This window comes from Pipistrellus kuhlii, unplaced genomic scaffold, assembly GCF_014108245.1.
Source record: "Pipistrellus kuhlii isolate mPipKuh1 unplaced genomic scaffold, mPipKuh1.p scaffold_m20_p_14, whole genome shotgun sequence".
In the NCBI taxonomy this organism is placed as follows: domain Eukaryota; kingdom Metazoa; phylum Chordata; class Mammalia; order Chiroptera; family Vespertilionidae; genus Pipistrellus; species Pipistrellus kuhlii.
This window is the reverse complement of record NW_023425449.1, coordinates 16,524,977-16,542,941: the sequence shown is the minus strand read 5'-3', so window position 1 is coordinate 16,542,941 and position 17,965 is coordinate 16,524,977. Positions and strand designations below refer to the sequence as shown.

Genomic DNA, 17,965 nt, shown 5'->3' with positions numbered 1-17,965 from the left:
TTTAACTATCTTCCAATTCTTGACTGGAAAAGGAAAAGTGGTTCATTTTCATTTCTTTCTGCTACTGATGACTTCAGTCGTGCCCAGATTTTTAAATTTCAGTATTCTCTCTTCTTCCCCACCCCCAAATAAAGAGAATAAAAAGGTACTATGAAACTCTAAACATTGTGCACCACAATTGCAAAAGATTGTCTACTTATTAATGTAATATTCCTTTCAGAGTAAACTGTTTTACCATTCTAAATTGTTCCTTTACATTAGTAAAAGTACTTTAGATATATTTTATCATAAAAAAAGTATTTTCTTTCTACAGTGTTTGAAATGGTTTAGGGTAGTTGTTTTGATTACTGATAACCAAATATTGTTTTGTGTTTCCCCTGCCCCAACTTATTGCTCTCAGCTGTCAGCTGTGGTCACCCTGGTAGTCCGATTTATGGAAGAACAAGTGGAAATGGATTCAACTTTAATGATGTGGTAACATTCTCTTGCAATATTGGCTATCTCATGCAAGGGCCAACAAAGGCACAGTGTCAGGCCAACAGACAGTGGAGCCATCCCCCACCAGTGTGCAAAGGTAAGAGTCTGACTGTGGGCCCGCTTAGAGCAGAGTCAGAATGTGTCTGTGTGAACGTAGATGATAAGATGTGAAACAGCTGTGGTAGAACGGTGAACAGTTTTCAGCTACTAAAACAAAAAAGATTTAATGTCAATATCATCTCATTACCAATGTTTTCTGTTCTCTTTTTAATTTATTTCCTTTTTTAAGTTAAAACTGGCAGGCTTAATTTCAGCTGCTTAACTTTAATATCTTTTATCTATTTTTGCGACTACATATAAAAACCTTTAAGATTCTTTCACCTTCTACTTACTCCATAATTAATGGAATTTATGTATTGCATTTATTTTTTTCATATTTTGGAAAAATACGTTTGAGGCCCCGAATTAACATGATACCTGAATTGGGAGTGGGTTTACTTATTATTCTCTGCATAGAAACTAATTAAATATAATTTTTGGTGTTTTATTTCATTTTGCAAAGAAGTATGGTATACTTCATATTGTCTGATAAAATTCAACTAAATCATCATAATCTTTACATTATTTTATGGTTTAACTACTGTTTAACAGTTATCATTTTTAAAATTTGTTCTCAGCATAATGCTTATGGAGTTGCTGTTGTTAAAATATTTGCAAAAAAAGTTTTATTTTCTTCTTTATTTTAAAAACATCCCAGATTTCAATTTCATTATATTAGATAGTGAATATATTAATTTTATTTCTAGAATCTTTAATTTGCTTTATTAAATATACCTTGACAACTAAATTTCTTATAATAGTCTATGTTAGATATATACATGTTATTTCAAAATACCTTTTAAATTTGTTCATTTGTTTAGTGGTGAACTGTTCTGATCCTGGAATTCCACCCAATTCCAAAAGGGAAAGTAAAATAGAACATGGAAACTTCACCTATGGTACTGTTGTATTCTATGACTGCAATCCTGGGTATTTTTTATTTGGATCTTCAGTTTTGATATGTCAACCAAATGGACAATGGGACAAACCTTTACCAGAATGTATCAGTAAGTAGATAATGTGAATTCTTTCTTCAAAAATGCCATGTGCAAAATGGATATTTATTTTCATAGAAAATATCTAGAGCTATATATACTAGAAAGATTTTGTTTGTAATTATTATTTTAATTTGCTTTTTATTTTATTTTATTATTTCATTGTTTTGAAATTATACTTTCCTACAGTCTTCCAATTCAATCCCCAGATGTCATTCTTATTAATATTAATGTGCTGAATAACTCTGTCATTCTTTGACTTTGAATTTTGGTAGAACAGATAGAATATGAAAAACACATACTTTTCATGTTCATCCCAAAAGGGCAATTACATTTTGATTGTCTTTGGTATTACTATTTCAGATTTTATTTAAGGTAATATTATTCTTAATATTAATAACCACTAGGGCTTCAGAATACTTGAGAATTTAAACAAAAGTGTTACTTAAAACATACTGACCATAAATTTTTATCATACTTAGGTTCATACACATATGGATGCAGTACATATTAATACATGAAATCTTTTTAAATCAGTGAATATTTAGTGAGTACATTTTATTAAATGTTATGTTGGAGTTGTAGAATATAAATAAGATAAATTATAGCAGATATGCATATATCTATAGTGATATAATCAGTGAGAAGATAATTTAATTTAACAGATATAAATAAAAATTATGTAAGGACATAGGGAAGTGAACATAAATTCTAAGAATTAAGTAAGTATAGCTAAGGTTCTCAAAATATTGGTAAATCTTGGACATGATAGGCAAGATAACTTTATAGATTGAAGGAGTATTGTGTCAAAAGTCATTGTGGCCCAGACAGCATGGCTCAATGGTTGAGCTTTGACCCATGAACCAGAAGGTCAAGTTCAATTCCTGGTCAGGGCACATGCCCGGGTTTCAGACTCAATCCCCAGGATGGGGTGTAGGAGGCAGCTGATCAATGATTCTCTGACATCATTGATGTTTCTATCTCTCTCCCTTCCTCTCTGAAATCAATAAAAATATGTTTTTTTAAAAGTCATAAGAAAGAAAAAGGAAAAAATTCTATGAAAAAAGTCCTTGTGCAAATAATTTTAAATTATGCTTAATTTTTAAATTATAAAAATATTTAGATCATGTTTTATTTAGAGGAAATTTCATGTGGGGGGATTTTTAAAAAATTATAGCAACATTCAAGCACTGATGAATAAATAAAAGTTTATGCAATATCTATTAAATTTCAGATTCTATGCAAATAATTAAGTCAATTATTATTCCTTAAAGTGCATTTGGCTTTCTTATTATGCACTAACTGGTCTAATAGCTTGACTAATTTCGTTATTTGGCTTTGTGTGGCTATAACATTCAACTTAAAATATTTTGTAGGACATAGAAGCATGAACTTCGGATTTTCATAGCTCTCATATACTTTTTTGCCTTTCTTTGTTTTATATAGCACTCTCTGATAGTGTGGGATTTATTGTTTGTATCTATTTTGTGCTATTTAATATTATATAGTATTATTGTATTCAGTATTTTTTCAAGTCCGTTTTAAAGGGAGCATACAGTAAGTTCCCAATCTACCTCTACATTATAAAGAAAATTCAGCCTCAAAATTCTTCCTTTTTAATTGCTGTATGGGCTCATTTTAAATCTTATTGGCATCCTACGTCCTTAATTAGCCAACCCACATATAGTCCTTAATTAGCCAACCCACATATAGTCCTTAATTAGCCAACCCACATATAGTCTTCTCATTAATTTGCACATCCTTGTTTTGGCACATATGTACTTCAAACCCATGCACACGTGCATATGAATATAGAGTCACCACCCCCATACATGCAGACTTATACTTATTCAATCATGTATGCTTATTACATTGTTCCTGTTAAACTCAAGCTCACTGAGAATGGCATAATAGAATCGCTCCTATAATTCCAACTTCCATTTTATTTTTTTTTAAAGTCAGGTTTCACATAGATGTTCGATATCTGGTGGTTGTATATATTGAAATAGATAATAGAAAGTTGGTGCAGGTTGTTCGATAGGAGATATAAAAAAATTTTATATTCAATAATTATGTATTGTAGTGATTGACTGTGGACACCCTGGCGTTCCTCCTAATGCAGTCCTGTCTGGGGAGAAGTACACCTTTGGGTCCACGGTTCACTATTCCTGCACAGGGAAGCGCAGCCTTCTAGGCCATTCATCAAGGACCTGCCAGTTAAATGGCCATTGGAGTGGATCACAACCTCATTGTTCAGGTACCGCTTAGAAAATTGGACAAAGTGTGTTGGAAATTACATGATTAGTATTAGAAATATATGCACAAAAGAGATAAAATACTACATTTGTTTTGTAAAAATCTGAGAGAAGCTATAACATTATTTGTACATTTATAGTAATACTTCTTAAGATAATGTAAATTCAGAGCCTAAATTAATTCTAATCCTGTAGATAGTAAGTGACAGATACATGTTTTAAATTGTTTTGTGGCTAATACAAAGAATTATTGGATTTATAATGCTATTTTGTGCAAAGTGCTTATGTTCATTAAAATGGTGAACTATTGAAGTTTATGTAGCTATTCTATTTTAGTGGATAGCAAATAAAATTTTTCCCAGAAGGTGATGTTATTTCAGTGATTTTCTGTTAGAATATGTGTCCATTAAACTTTCTAAACAATTGGTCGCTTAATAGCATACTTTAAAATAAAGACTTAAATGTTTTCTTCAATTAAATTAAGCCAAGTTTTGTGAAATATATTTATCTTTCCTTTCTTTTTTACTAACAAAAAACATATAACTTCTGAGCTTCCACAGCCCCACATTGCTCTATCACTATTTTAAAATAAGTGAATATTAGGCATATTTTTAATTAATAATTTGTTTGCAGAGTGAGTGTTTGATAAGTCTTTATTGAGTTGTTTAAACTAATACTTTTCTCAAAATATGATTTACATTTTAAATCTATGATGTCTCCCTATTTGATTCACTAACCAGATAGTGGTGCTTATTTTTCTGCCTGTTTTTCTTTATATATTTCCATTATTTTTATATTATTTTATATCTGTGAAGAGCATGGTAAACACTTATTAGGAATTCATTTTACGTTGTTTTTCATGTAGGATTATTTATTTCAGAATCTCCTTGTAACTAGGAGATTCTATAAAGTTACTACCTATAAAGTTACTGCATAGATATTAACCACTATTGCCTAGTGGTTAATATCTATGAAGTAACTTTATGGGACTTCAAATTTAATCTATAGACTTTTAAAACTATCAGATAACTGATTATACATAGCCACTAACCTTACACATATCACCCCAAAGTTTTTGGAAATTGCTGCTTAATTGATAAAAAATAATTATACATAGATATTTAAAGGTAAATACTTATCTTAAAGTTTGTGTGGTTGTTAATATTACATCTCATGATGAGAAAGTGTAAAGAAGGATTCCAAATACACAGGTCTTGTCAAAAGACATGTACATAGAAAGAGAGCATTTCTATAATGGTACTTAAGAAATTTAAGAATCTCTCTCTCTTCCTTTTTCTTCCTTCTTTCCTCCCTTCCTCCTTCCCTACCTCCCTCCCTTCCTCCCTCTCTCTTTCCCTCCCTTCCTCTTCCTCTCTCTCTTAATATATATATATAGATTCTGCAGCAATTTTTATTAGAATTAAGAAACTAGAGGCCCAGTGCACAAAATTCATGCATGAGAGGGGGGTGTATGTCCCTCAGCCCAACCTACACCCTCTCCAATCTGGGACCCCTCGAGGGAAGTCCAGGACTGCTGGGTCCCAATCGTTCACCTGCCTGCCTGCCTGATTGCTCCTAACTGCTTCTGCCTTCCAGCATGATCATCCCACCCACTCCCCTGCTAGCCTGATTGACAACTAACTGCTCCCCTGCTGGCCCAGTCACCCACAACTGCCCTTCCCTACAGGCCTGATTGCTCCCAGTGCCCTCTCTTGCTGGCCTGGTCCTTCCCAACTGCTCTCTGCTGCTGGCCTTTTCACCCACAACTGCCCTCCCCTGCCTGCCATCTTGTGGCAGCCATCTTGAGTCCACATGGAGTGGCCATTTTGTGTGTTGGAATGATGGTCAATTTGCATATTACTTTTATTAGATAAGATGATAAGAGACTAAGTAAATTCTTAAGACTAACATAAAAAGATGAACACCTAGTCATGAACAAAACCCTTATTAGAACTTACATGAGAGTTTCTAATCTTCAATTATTTGCAATTTGCTTTTGTATTTCATATGAGATTTATGCAGCTTGTTTATCTTGGTCAATAGTCATTGGTAGAGAAAATGAGAGAGTGAAATTTTAGTGTTACAGGAAATACTGTATTATAACATTAATATTTTCTGGTACATTATAATCCTAATTTAACAACAATAAAACAATTGTCAGTAATTAGAAAATTCAGAGAAGGACACATCAAATTACCAAATCCAGTTCTTTAACTTTAGTTTTGTAAACCCATTTTCAAACATAGAACTCTCAGTTGTAAATTTTCTAATAACCTGATTATTGACCAAGTTCTGGAAATACTAAAATGACGTTAACCTATTTAATAAGTCTAAATATCACTGCTAAGGAAAATAATACCACACTCTGCAACTACTTTCTTTTTCATTTAGGCTTTTTCTTATGACTGGACTCAGATGGAAAATGTGAATTATCATTCTACCTAGTCAACTTACTATGTTTAAAACAACTTGCACAAAACCCATGCCTATAAGAATATTGGACAAAAAAAATGAACATAGTAAATGCTTATTGAAATAAATTAACTTGTACTGTACTGAATTACAGGTGATGCTACTGGCACATGTGGGGATCCAGGTACCCCTGGTCATGGTTCTAGACAGGAAAGCAATTTCAGAACCAAAAGTTCTGTCCATTTTGCTTGTGATACTGGCTATATCCTTCATGGTTCAGAAGAAAGAACATGTTTGGCCAATGGCAGTTGGACTGGAAGGCAGCCAGAATGCAAAGGTAAGGTTGGGCAGAAATTAAATAGATTGAAATTGCTGGAATTTAATGTGTACCCAAATTCAATTTGTTAGCATTACTGAAATTACTCTTACCAATTCTTTGTGTCTCCAACCATGGAATAAAAGCAGGAGTATTCCAGTTTTACTGACAGCATCCTATATATAATAGGTAATATTTTTAAAAAAATATTTCTGATGGTTCATTTATATATACAAACATTGATCACATCTTAGCAAACATCTGAGTTGAAAAATTAAACATATTTGTTAAAAATGTTTTATTTTCTCTTTTATCACAGGGCTTTATTGTAGACTCTTTCAGGTAAAACAATTGGTTGTTCCTTATGTCAACATTACCTCTCAAGATCTTCTTTAGTTTTAGGTTTGTAGCAATGGAAAGATATAAAGATGCCTAACTATAAATGAGGTTTTTATTCATAGATTACATTGTTTGAAACTAGAATTTTTAAAATGTAGAGTGCTTGAATAAAGTTTTAATTGTTCTGACTGACATTTTTAACATAGTTAAATCTTTAAAAGAATGGATAAAAAATGAAATGTTGCTGAAAATTATTCTTACAATTTAAATGTTCTTTTCAAGATAATTATAGTGTAAAAATTCAACATGCAGAGGTATTTTTGAAACTTACTTAATATCATATCAAAATGTATTGGTTTTATAAATAGGAAATAACTCCCAACAGAGTTTCTTGACAGTTTTTGATTGATTGTATTTCAAAAACATTTTATGGTATTTAAAATTAGGATCCATATTCTAGGAAAGATAGTTATCCTTTTTTTAAATGGACCAAATTTTGAAATCTTAATTCAGAGAGCATTATAACTCAGTTGCTATTATAGGGGAAGGAGATGCTAGAGAAAGTTGTTGAGCAAAAGACAGTAAGACTTCACTATTCACTTTATTATTCAAACTGACTTTGCAAAGGCAACATTTCTATGATGGTGTCATACATTAGGAAGCTAGCCCTTTGTTCAGCTTAACTGCAAAAGAGGTTTTAGATGAAATACAACCTGGTTCTGTAAAGTGCACTTTATAGGTAAAAAAGAACAAGGAATTATAAGAAATAGCAGAATTAATATTTTTCTAATAAATGGTGCTTATACAAATAATTTAGAAAAACAGATTCTAGTAGATAAATGGACAAAGAAAATGAACAGAAAATAAAGAAGAGCACAAAATGCAACCTATTGAGAAATACTCAACATATCTACTAATCAGAAAATGATAACTAAATATCCTTTTACCAGTTTTAATATGACATTTTTGTGTATATGCAACAAAATTAGAACTTTAAAACCTTTCTAGAGGTATGGTTATTGTTACAGTAAATTTAGAGTAATTTGACAAAATGCATATATATTAATAGAATGTAAATAACTTTGTTTTAGTAATTGGAATTTTGAGGATTTCTTTCCTGCAGAAAATTAAAATATTAAAGAAAATACATAATAGTAAAGTTGCAACTTTTATGTCTAATTGATTAAAATAAGCAACAACAGGAAATAATTTTAACAATGAGGAGACAGAAGGAAGCTAGCTAGATAGGAGTGGGACCATGGGAAAGGAAGTAGAAATGGGAACCTAACTAGGAGGAGTTACTAAGGCACCCCAATGGGGCAGGCAGAGAAGGGCACTCACAAGAGGCATGGACTTTAAAATATACGGATATTGCTAAGATAGACAGCGTGCAAATAACCAATCACAAGGCATTAAGGCATATAAACCAATGCAAAGGATAGTGCCTGAGACAGATTTTTTTGAAAAGACCAATTAGTAGCTAGCAAGACTACCAACCCTAAATTAATTCCCTCTTTCTTCTTTCTGACAAACAATGGGTTCCTGACGTTCGTTCCTGTGTTGGGGGGGGGGGGGGGGGGGGGGGGGGCGGGGGGGGGGCGGAGAAACACATCCCTGTGCCTATGAGACTTATGGCCATGTGTTCCTCCACACATGGACTAGTAGACTTTAATTAGCTTGGATACCAAACTACTAACCTGAAGAGGGAGCTCTGGACACCAGTCTGCTCCTGGAACCTGAGCTACCCTTTTCCAGGACTGTCCTCTCCCAATGAACTTTGTTCCCATTAGTTGTTTTTGTCCACAGCTTCATGGTTTGATTTTCATGAAATAAGAACTTGACTCAACAATATCCACATTTTCTGGTATCAACAATATTAGACATAATATTACACAAGCAAGTGTATATTTATATAACATAATAGTATATAGTCAATAAGCTATTAGAATAAAGGCCACGGAGCAATATGATAAAATGTAAATCATAATAAAACTTAGTTAAAAATAAGATTCAAAAGTTTGCACTCTATTAAAATCATGGGAAATTATATTCATTTGAGAGAAAGTTTATAAAAAGTGGTACACAAAACATGATAGGACAGAGTGGTGAAATTTGAAGAACTTTTACTCTTATTTTTCCAAATGCTCTGAAATATTATATCACTTTAGTAATTTACCATAAACTATAATATCTTTCTGATAATGTAATGGATAAAACACATGTGAAAATAAACCTATCAAATGAATGTGTTGGAAATCTTAATTTAATAAATTTAAACAGGCAAACTTAAAGAATATATCATTTTTTTACAAACTGACAGGATTTGTAACAATTATTGCACATACATTGATGAGGATATATAAAAGCAGGCGAACTTCTATATTATGGACCCAACTGTGTATTATGACAATATCTTTGGTAACTCTATATAAAAATATTTTAATAACATTTTTCAAAAATGAAAATTATCCAGAACTTCCACTCTTGGAAATTTATCTTAAAATAGAATCAATGTACATACTTGTATTAATAAGCTAGATGATAAAGAAATAAAACTAAATTTTGGGGGTTTATCAACAGGGGATTGGATAGATAAATTATGAATATACATAAAATGGAAAACTATCCTGTTACTGAACTTTATAAAAGAAAGATGCCCTCATTGTTATGTTAAGTAAGGAGAATGAGATTATAAAACAGCATGCATAGCATAGTTCTGTTTTTTAAAATGGCAATATTACATTATTGTATACTGTTTGCTTTACACAGTGCCTAAAATACACATCAGAATGAATATGTATTCATATTTATATATATAACTGTATAAATATTTTATCAACTTATTTCTTTGTTTATTTACAAAGGATCTTTAACTTTTTCGTTATGCTTCCATTTATTTTTGTCTTTTCAGAGAAGTCACCTTGATAAAAAGAAAAAAATGGTCCCATAATTAAATAATTATCTCTACAAATATATAAGGCAAATATAAAATACTCTTTATATCAGGCATTTGATACAAAAAATAATTAATTGACAAAAATATATTATGTTTAAGCCATTTTCTAGCCTGAATAAGATCCAATACTTTCATTATATGCTATCAGAATCTTCTGAGGAATTTGTACTAGATAAAACTGTGCCATGAACTAGCTGTGGGACCTTGGAAAACTAATTTATTCTCTCTGTGCTTCAGTTCCCAACCTACTCATGGTGTTGAAATCAATATCAACTCATAGTATTTGTTGTGAGGTTAAGAATATTGAAAATGTGGCTATCATAGTGAGTTATCAGTGAATATTAGATGTCTTTTATATTAAGTTAGGTCAATTGACAGCTGAGAAATTATTCTTTCTAAGAGAGATGGCATTTTCAGCTAATACTAACATAAATGGGGCTGTGTACACAGATATCAATAAAGCCATTTCCCGCCGAAACCGGTTTGGCTTAATGGACAGAGCGTCAGCTTGGGGACTGAAAGGTCCCAGGTTCGATTCTGGTCAAGGGCATGTACCTTGGTTGCGGGCATATCCCCAGTAGGGCATGTGCAAGAGGCAGCTGATCGATGACTCTCTCTCATCGATGTTTCTAACTCTCTATCTCTCTCCCTTACTCTCTGTACAAAATCAATAAAATATATTTTTTTAGAAATTAAATAAATAAAGCCATTTCCCGCCAAATGTCCACACGACAGAGGCAAAGCATTTGCTGCTTTTTTCATGTGTCCACAGAGCTTTCAGCCCTCACACGTGATAGGCGATGCACTTGTCTCTTCATTTAAAGTTATTTTTACTTGTGTTTAATTCAAATAATTCTCTTGGTAAGAAAAATGTGTCTACTAAGCGTAGAGGAATTGGAGACAAGGGGACAGAAGTGGCAGTGCTATTTGTCCACGTCTGTAAACCATCCTAACTGGAGAAGTTCTCAATTTTTATTAAGTGCAAAAAAAAAAGAATGGACTGAGCCTGGAATTCCTATTTCAAAATGCAAATCACCTGACATTGTAAAACAAGGATGATATTTTTCAAATCCTGCTTGGATTGTTTCAAGATTATGGATCATGACACATAAATAAATATGACTGGATTGTTATTTTAAGCCGGTGCTAATATAGAAGAGGCTAATTACTCTGAACAACAGAAGCAAACATTTTTTTAAAACATTATATGTTCTTCTGAAAATTTTTACATAGAGTTTGATCTTGTTGTAATTGTTTACAGTGTGTAAGTCTCCACTCTAGCTGGTTTGCTCAGTGGATATAGCATTATTGCCCCCCTCCCACCCCACCACCACCACTTTCGATTTCACTTAAGGCCATGTACTTCAGTTGCAGGCTCCATCCCCAGGGAGCCTGCAGGAGGCAACCAATTGATTTCTCTCTCTCACATCAATATTTCTCTCTGTCTCTCTGTCTATCCTCTTCCCTTCCGCTATCTCTAAAAATCGTTGAAAAATATCTTCAGATGTGGAGGATTAACAACAACAAAAAAGTAATAAAATAAAATGTGTAAGTCTCCTGTCTCTACACACACACAGAAATATGCAGCACCACTGTAAAGGAAGGATAGGCAAAATAAATATTTTAGATGCCTCGAGTGATATAGATGGTTCTATTTGAAACTATAATTACACTTTATATTCATAGAGATATCTTTAAACTTTTATGTTACAACAAAATTTAGTAATACAGTAACATAGGCTCGGTTTTAGTATATTTTAAAAATTTACCATGGTATTGATGGCAAATAGTTAAACATAATAAAGAGGGTAATACAGAGAGTATTGCATTAGTGACTCCTGTTTATGATATGTTGAAAACTTAATGAAAACCATCTTGAGATTTTGTTTTTATTCAGTTTACTTTTTTGTATACCTTGTTCCGGAAATAGAGATTATACAGTTTTAATTCAGATCAGTTATATGTGCTTATATAAATAAAAATATACATGATTCTTAAAATATTTAAATTGTTTATATGATATCTGTCCTCTTATATAGTAAATTTCTGTTGCATCTCATTGTTTCATATCTTTCCATTTCACTTTATTTGTTTCTTAGGCAGAGACTCTTATAATCAATCCTTGAAAGATTTTGTGATATTATAGGCAATACTCTTGAGTAGTTACTTTACTCTCTGAAGTTTTTACCATAGCTACCAACAAAAACTTAAAAAAAAAAAAAACAGCTGTTGTCTGATTTGTATTCTAGTAATTAACCTAATAAAATTAATATAAATTTATCTTGAATTTCAACCATTGTAAAAGATAATCCAATGTTTATTTTTGAGGATTTTACAGCTCCTTTGGATATATTTTTTTAAAAATCAGTCATTAACGTTTTGTGAGAAGATTTCTAATTATAATATTTTTATAACTACTCTTAAATATTATTTTTTTCTTTTTTGTAGCTGTACAGTGTGGTAACCCAGGAACAACAGCCAATGGAAAGGTCTTTCGGATTGATGGCACAACATTCTCCAGTTCGATAGTTTATTCTTGCATGGAGGGATATATCTTGTCTGGACCTTCAGTAAGACAGTGCACAGCCAATGGAACGTGGTCTGGAACTTTGCCGAACTGTACAAGTATGTTTCTTCTCAATATTTTTAAGCATCACTAGTTATGTGAAACTATTTGAATATGTTCATCTATATGTGTAACTTGTATTCAATCAAACCATGCAAGATATTGAATATTTGTATTGTATTTCAGATTGAAATATTATAGTGTTCTATGGTTAGAGTTTATACTAGTGGCTTTAAGAATCAGTTCGCAGTTCTAGCTAGTTTGGCTCAGTGGATAGAGTGTTGGCCCATGGACTGAAGGATCCCAGGTTTGATTCCATTCAAGGGCATGTACATTGATCCCCAACACTGATTGGGGGTTTGTGTGGCAGGCAACCAATCATTGTGTCTCTCTCACATGGACATTTCTTTCTCTGTCTCTCCCCACTCTGTCTAAAAATCAATGGGAAATTATTCTCTGGTTAAGATTAACAAAAAAATAATTACTTGGCAGAGGAAAGAAGAATCACTGAAAATCAGTGACATTAAGTGAAATTTAATAGCATCTTAAGAATAGAGATTAATTATCAGCAGTAACCAAAATTAATACAAAGAATGCAATTTTATTTTGCCAATCTAACACATATCAATAAATACTTGGTTTTTTATTTCATTATATATTTATTTTTATTTTTTTAACTTGATTATAGAGAGAGCAAGAGAGAGAGGGGTGAGAGCAACATTGGTTGGTTACTTCCTGCACCTGCCCTGACTAGGGATTGAACCTGCACCCGGGGTGAGTGACCTGACCATGAATCAAACTGCCACCTTTTGGTGTACAGGACAATGTTCCAACCAACTGAGCCAAATTGGCCAGGGCTTGACTAGGCTTATCTATCTATCTAGCTATCTGTAAGTTTATTAGGCTGACATTGGTTAATATCATCATTCAGGTTTCAGTGTGGGTTTCTATGTTATAAGATTTGTATATCGCACTGTGAGCCCACCATCTGAAGCTACATCTCTTATAACCATATATTTGAACCCCTTTTCTCTTCCCCTTGGCAACCACCACACTGCTGTTTGTTTCCACGAGTTTCAGTTTTATATCCCACTTATGAGTGAAATGATATGGTTCTTGGCATTCTTCTGACAGACTTATTTCATTTATCATAATATTCTCAAGGTCAGTCCATGTTGTTGCAAATGATAGTATTTCATCCTTTCTGATGGCTGAGTAGCATTCCATTGTGTATATGTACCACATACTCTTTATTCAGTCCTCTATTGCAAAACAATGGGCAGAGGACCTGAACAGACACCTCTCCTAAGAAGACATACAAACAACCAATAGATATATAAAGAGATGTTCAACCTGATTTGTGGGCTAATGATTCATCTCTGATAGGTTTTGCTGGTTTTATACTGCACTAACCCATCCGAGCCTTAAAGTTCTTACTGGTACCTTTTAAATATCAGTTGTTTTTGTTTGGTTGGTTTTCTTTAAATTCTTTGTATGTGTTTATCCTGAATAAGTGGGTCAATGGATCTACTCAGTGGAGGATGTCATCAGAGTAATGGCATGTCATGCCTATAATTCTGGAGAATATTGGTTGTAGTTAATATCTTACTTGCACCAAATTGTGTGGACAACAAGGCTGTTGAGATACTCCATGTTTATTCTGTCTCTTCAAAGGTGTAGGCAAACTATGGCTAAGAGGTTGTTGAAATAAGCACTGAATAGAACATAGCAGCCACATCCTATATAATAAAAACCTAATATACTAAGTGCCCAGTTGTCCCATTGGCCGTTTAACCAGTCATAGCATAATATGCTAATGATATGTTAAGGCCGCTCAACCCCTTGCTATAAATCGCACTGACCACCAGGGGGCTGACACTCAATGCAGGAGCTTCCCCCTGGTGGTCAGTACACTCCCACAGGGGAAGTGGCACTCAGCCAGAAGCCGGGCTCACGGCTGGTGAGCACAGCAGCTGTGGCAGGAGCCTCTCCTGACTCCATGGCAGTGCTAAGGAGGCCCTCGGGGATCGGGCCTAAGCCATCAGTTGGACATCCCCTTAGGGCTCTTGGACTGCGAGAGGGCGCAGGCCGGGCTGAGGGACCCCCATCCCAAGTGCATCAATTCCGTGCATTGGGACTCTTAAGCCTGTAATATAATAAGCAAGACATGTCCCATTGTTGATCAGAGTCAGTAACAAGTAGTATTTCTGGCTCTGTGTCAGCAACAAATGCTGTCACAGCTAATCTTTTGGTAGTTCTTTATCCCACCATAGGCAGTTTCCTCACCAGCTGGCCAGTATTCTGCTGAACACCTGTAGTTCTCTCCCTGGATCTCCAGAGTCCTCTTTCAGTGGGGGTCCTCTCTGGTACTGTCTCTTCATTTTCTCTTGGCTCTAGAGTCATGTCTCCACCCGGGAGCTGGTGGGCACTGCAGGGGGCTCCCTGTTCTGCAGCCTGGAAACTCTCTGAAAGCAGTACCATGTGGCAGTTTTAGGGCGCATCTCATTTGTTTCCTGTCACTCAAGGATCACTGTGCTTTGCTGCCTTTGAAACCTGTTTTTTCATTGTTGTTATTTTTGTTTTAATATCATGTCCTTATTTATTTATTTGTTTGTTTGTTTGTTTATTTATTTATTTATTTTGGTTGTTTCAAATGGAGAGTAAAGTCTTCTCTATTTCCCCATCTTGAAGGAAAGAAGTCCTCCTACTTGCTTTTATAATGTCTCAATTTTGCAAGACTGAACAACTTAACAATTAACAAATAGTCTCTGCTGGTTTCCTACTACACCAACCCATCCGAGCCCTAAAATTTGTAGTGGTACCTTTTAAGTATCAGCTGGAATGGCACCCACTTGGCAAAAGCCTTTCAGGATACTTCCTCATATTGCTTTTAACTAAAAGTGACCTCTCTGTACCATGTAATTCTTCTAGCAATTACCTATATGCTAACCCACAAGCTTCATACAGCATTGGTAACCTGGTCTGATTCTCTCTCTCTCTCAAATCAATGAAAACATTTTTCTTTAAGTATATATCATGAGATCAAGGTCATAGATTCAGATATCATGCACCCTTTGACAGAGGAACTATAAATATTAAGAAACATTCACAGAACTAAAACAACCTGGAAAAGAAAGATATTTGCTGTAATACTATACTAAGAAGCTCATTACTGTACACTAATTATAAAATTTGCTTAAGTTATTTTCTGTGATGTCCATACTGAGAGAAAATATTAAAAACAAACAAACAAACAAAAAAAACACCTAGGCACAGGTAAATACTCACTCAGATAGAGTTTTGTGGTTACTGTTTTCTGCTTTCTGTTTTTGTTTTGTTTTGTTAGCACAAAAACCCCTCGGGTATAAACAGTATAGGATCCTTACCTTATGCTGTCTAATGGCAGGTCACCTCTGGAACCAGCAGCACACAGTGCTCAGAGTGTTTTGAGGAAATCTGCCTCAAGACAAGGCTTGTCAAATGGAGCAACAACTGACTTTCAGGTCTAAAACGAAATATGTGCATCTATTACCGGGGTTTTTAATCCTACCAGAACTCCTTCCAAAGTGATCGCTGCTCTGCATCTGGCAGGTCTTGTCATTTGGGTGAGGTACAAAACACTTGATCAGATCCCTTGATAAATGAACCTAAGGCTTTTGTTACAAGTGGTCACCGCAGAAATGGCCCTCCCCGAATCTTTGTGACCAACCCGAGAATTCTCAAAGTTTTTTTGTTGGTTGGTTTTTGGTTTTCTTTAAAAGATAGGCCAGAGAAATGGGGATATTTTCACACAAGAAAAAGCTGGGGGATATCCCAGCATGAAAGTCAGGCGTGAAGTCAGGCTAAAAAGTCATCTCAATCTCCTCAAGGGAAGAACGCTATTGCTAAAGCAGTGGCTCTTAAACAGGAAAGCTTTTGCTTCCCAGGGGACATCTGACAATGCCTAGGAACTGTCGACTGTCACAGTGCAGGTGAGTACAGTGCAGGTGAGGGGCTATCAGTATCTAGCAGGTAGAGGTCTATGCTGACTACCGTTAGTGACAAAGCAACCTGATCACATGATCAAGAATGAATTGGTCCCAAATGTCTATAGTGCCAAAATGAAGGTAAATGAAATCTCCCTTACTGAGATCTAAAAAGAAAACCAACTTTTGAGTTGAGAGAGTGGATCACCTTTCTGGAACTTCATCCTGCTATAGTAGAATTTTATTCTGGGCTTGAAACCTGGCAAAGCAAATGTATAGGATGCCTGAGCTAGCATGAATATTGCTATATTCTCTCTGATAGGAAAACAATGGGATAACTCAAACATCAATCCAGGGGGGTTTGGTTTCACGAATTATATTGCATGTATATACATGTAAGAGAATATTATGTCATTAAAATGTTACATGGATCTATGTGAATTTACATGCAAAAATAATCAAGTAGATTCGGAGTAAAAAATGAATTCCATTATAAAAGTGTGGATAGTATAATCCTATTTACTTAAAAATGCATATTTATAATGCTCATTTAAGAAGTTAAACGTTTTGAAATGGCATAAATTAATTTGCTAAATTAAGTTTTCTTTTTAGCATAGAGGTTTATCTGCTTAATTTATTATAAATGATGCCAAATGGAGTTAATTACATGATAGAAGCTAATGAGAATACCTCCCATGAAAACAAACACATTTATTTGTCTGTTTGTTGGTTTGTTTAATATTGGTAATTCTAAACCAAGGAGATTATTTATATATATATATATATATATATATATATATATATATATATATATATATATATTTTAGAGAGAGTAGAAAGACAGGAGAGAGGGGAAGAGAGACAGACAGACAGACAGACAGACAGAAATGTGAGAGAGACACATCAATTTGTTGCCTCCTGTACACGACCTGATCAGGGCCAGGAAATGAACCTGCAACCCAGGTGCATGCCCTTGACTGGGAGGCAACCCATGACCATTAGGTGTAACGGCCAACACTCTAACCACAGACCCACACAGGCCAGGACAAAAACAAATTTAAACCTTTAAATAACATATGTTTTTTTGTGTGTGAATTTGAGCTATTTAATCATTTCTTATTCATTCATTTGTTGATTTATTCTTTAAGCAGTATTTATATCTTTTGATGCACTAGAAGAGAGGCTGTGAGAATACATCAGTGTAGAAAAAAAACAAAAACATCTGTCTTGGTGGAGTTTATTGGTGTGTGTGTGTGTGTGTGTGTGTGTGTGTGTGTGTGCGTGTGTATGCTTATATGTGTGTGTATGCTTATGTGTGTACATAAGTGCTATGTCCTTAAGGATTTCGGTGACTTGAGAAAAGATTTTCTCGCAATAAAACATAGCACTCGGTTGTCACACAACCGGTGTCTCTGAATTCTAAGGTAGAGCTCTAAAGAGCTACAGTTCTAAGGTTTTGCTCGAAAAGACCAAAAGCCTCTTTTTGTTGTTGAAAACAAGCTGGTGTAATGAGTGAATTGACTTGTGAAGCAGGTTGTTGCTATTGGAAACTGCCTCTTTGACTGGCCTTTGCTTCCTTAGAAAG

The 17,965-nt window shown here is 34.2% G+C and overlaps 1 protein-coding gene across 1 annotated transcript in view; it reads left to right on the top strand.

The window, feature by feature from the left end:
* The window catches only part of CSMD3 (CUB and Sushi multiple domains 3), a 779,390-nt gene that overhangs the window by 725,422 nt on the left and 36,003 nt on the right, over positions 1-17,965 (top strand). Inside the window, exons 55-59 of the mRNA XM_036436812.2 lie at positions 401-574; positions 1,398-1,583; positions 3,655-3,828; positions 6,393-6,575; positions 12,298-12,474. Coding sequence (XP_036292705.1) covers positions 401-574; positions 1,398-1,583; positions 3,655-3,828; positions 6,393-6,575; positions 12,298-12,474 — 894 coding nt within the window. The remainder of the gene's footprint in view (positions 1-400; positions 575-1,397; positions 1,584-3,654; positions 3,829-6,392; positions 6,576-12,297; positions 12,475-17,965) is intronic.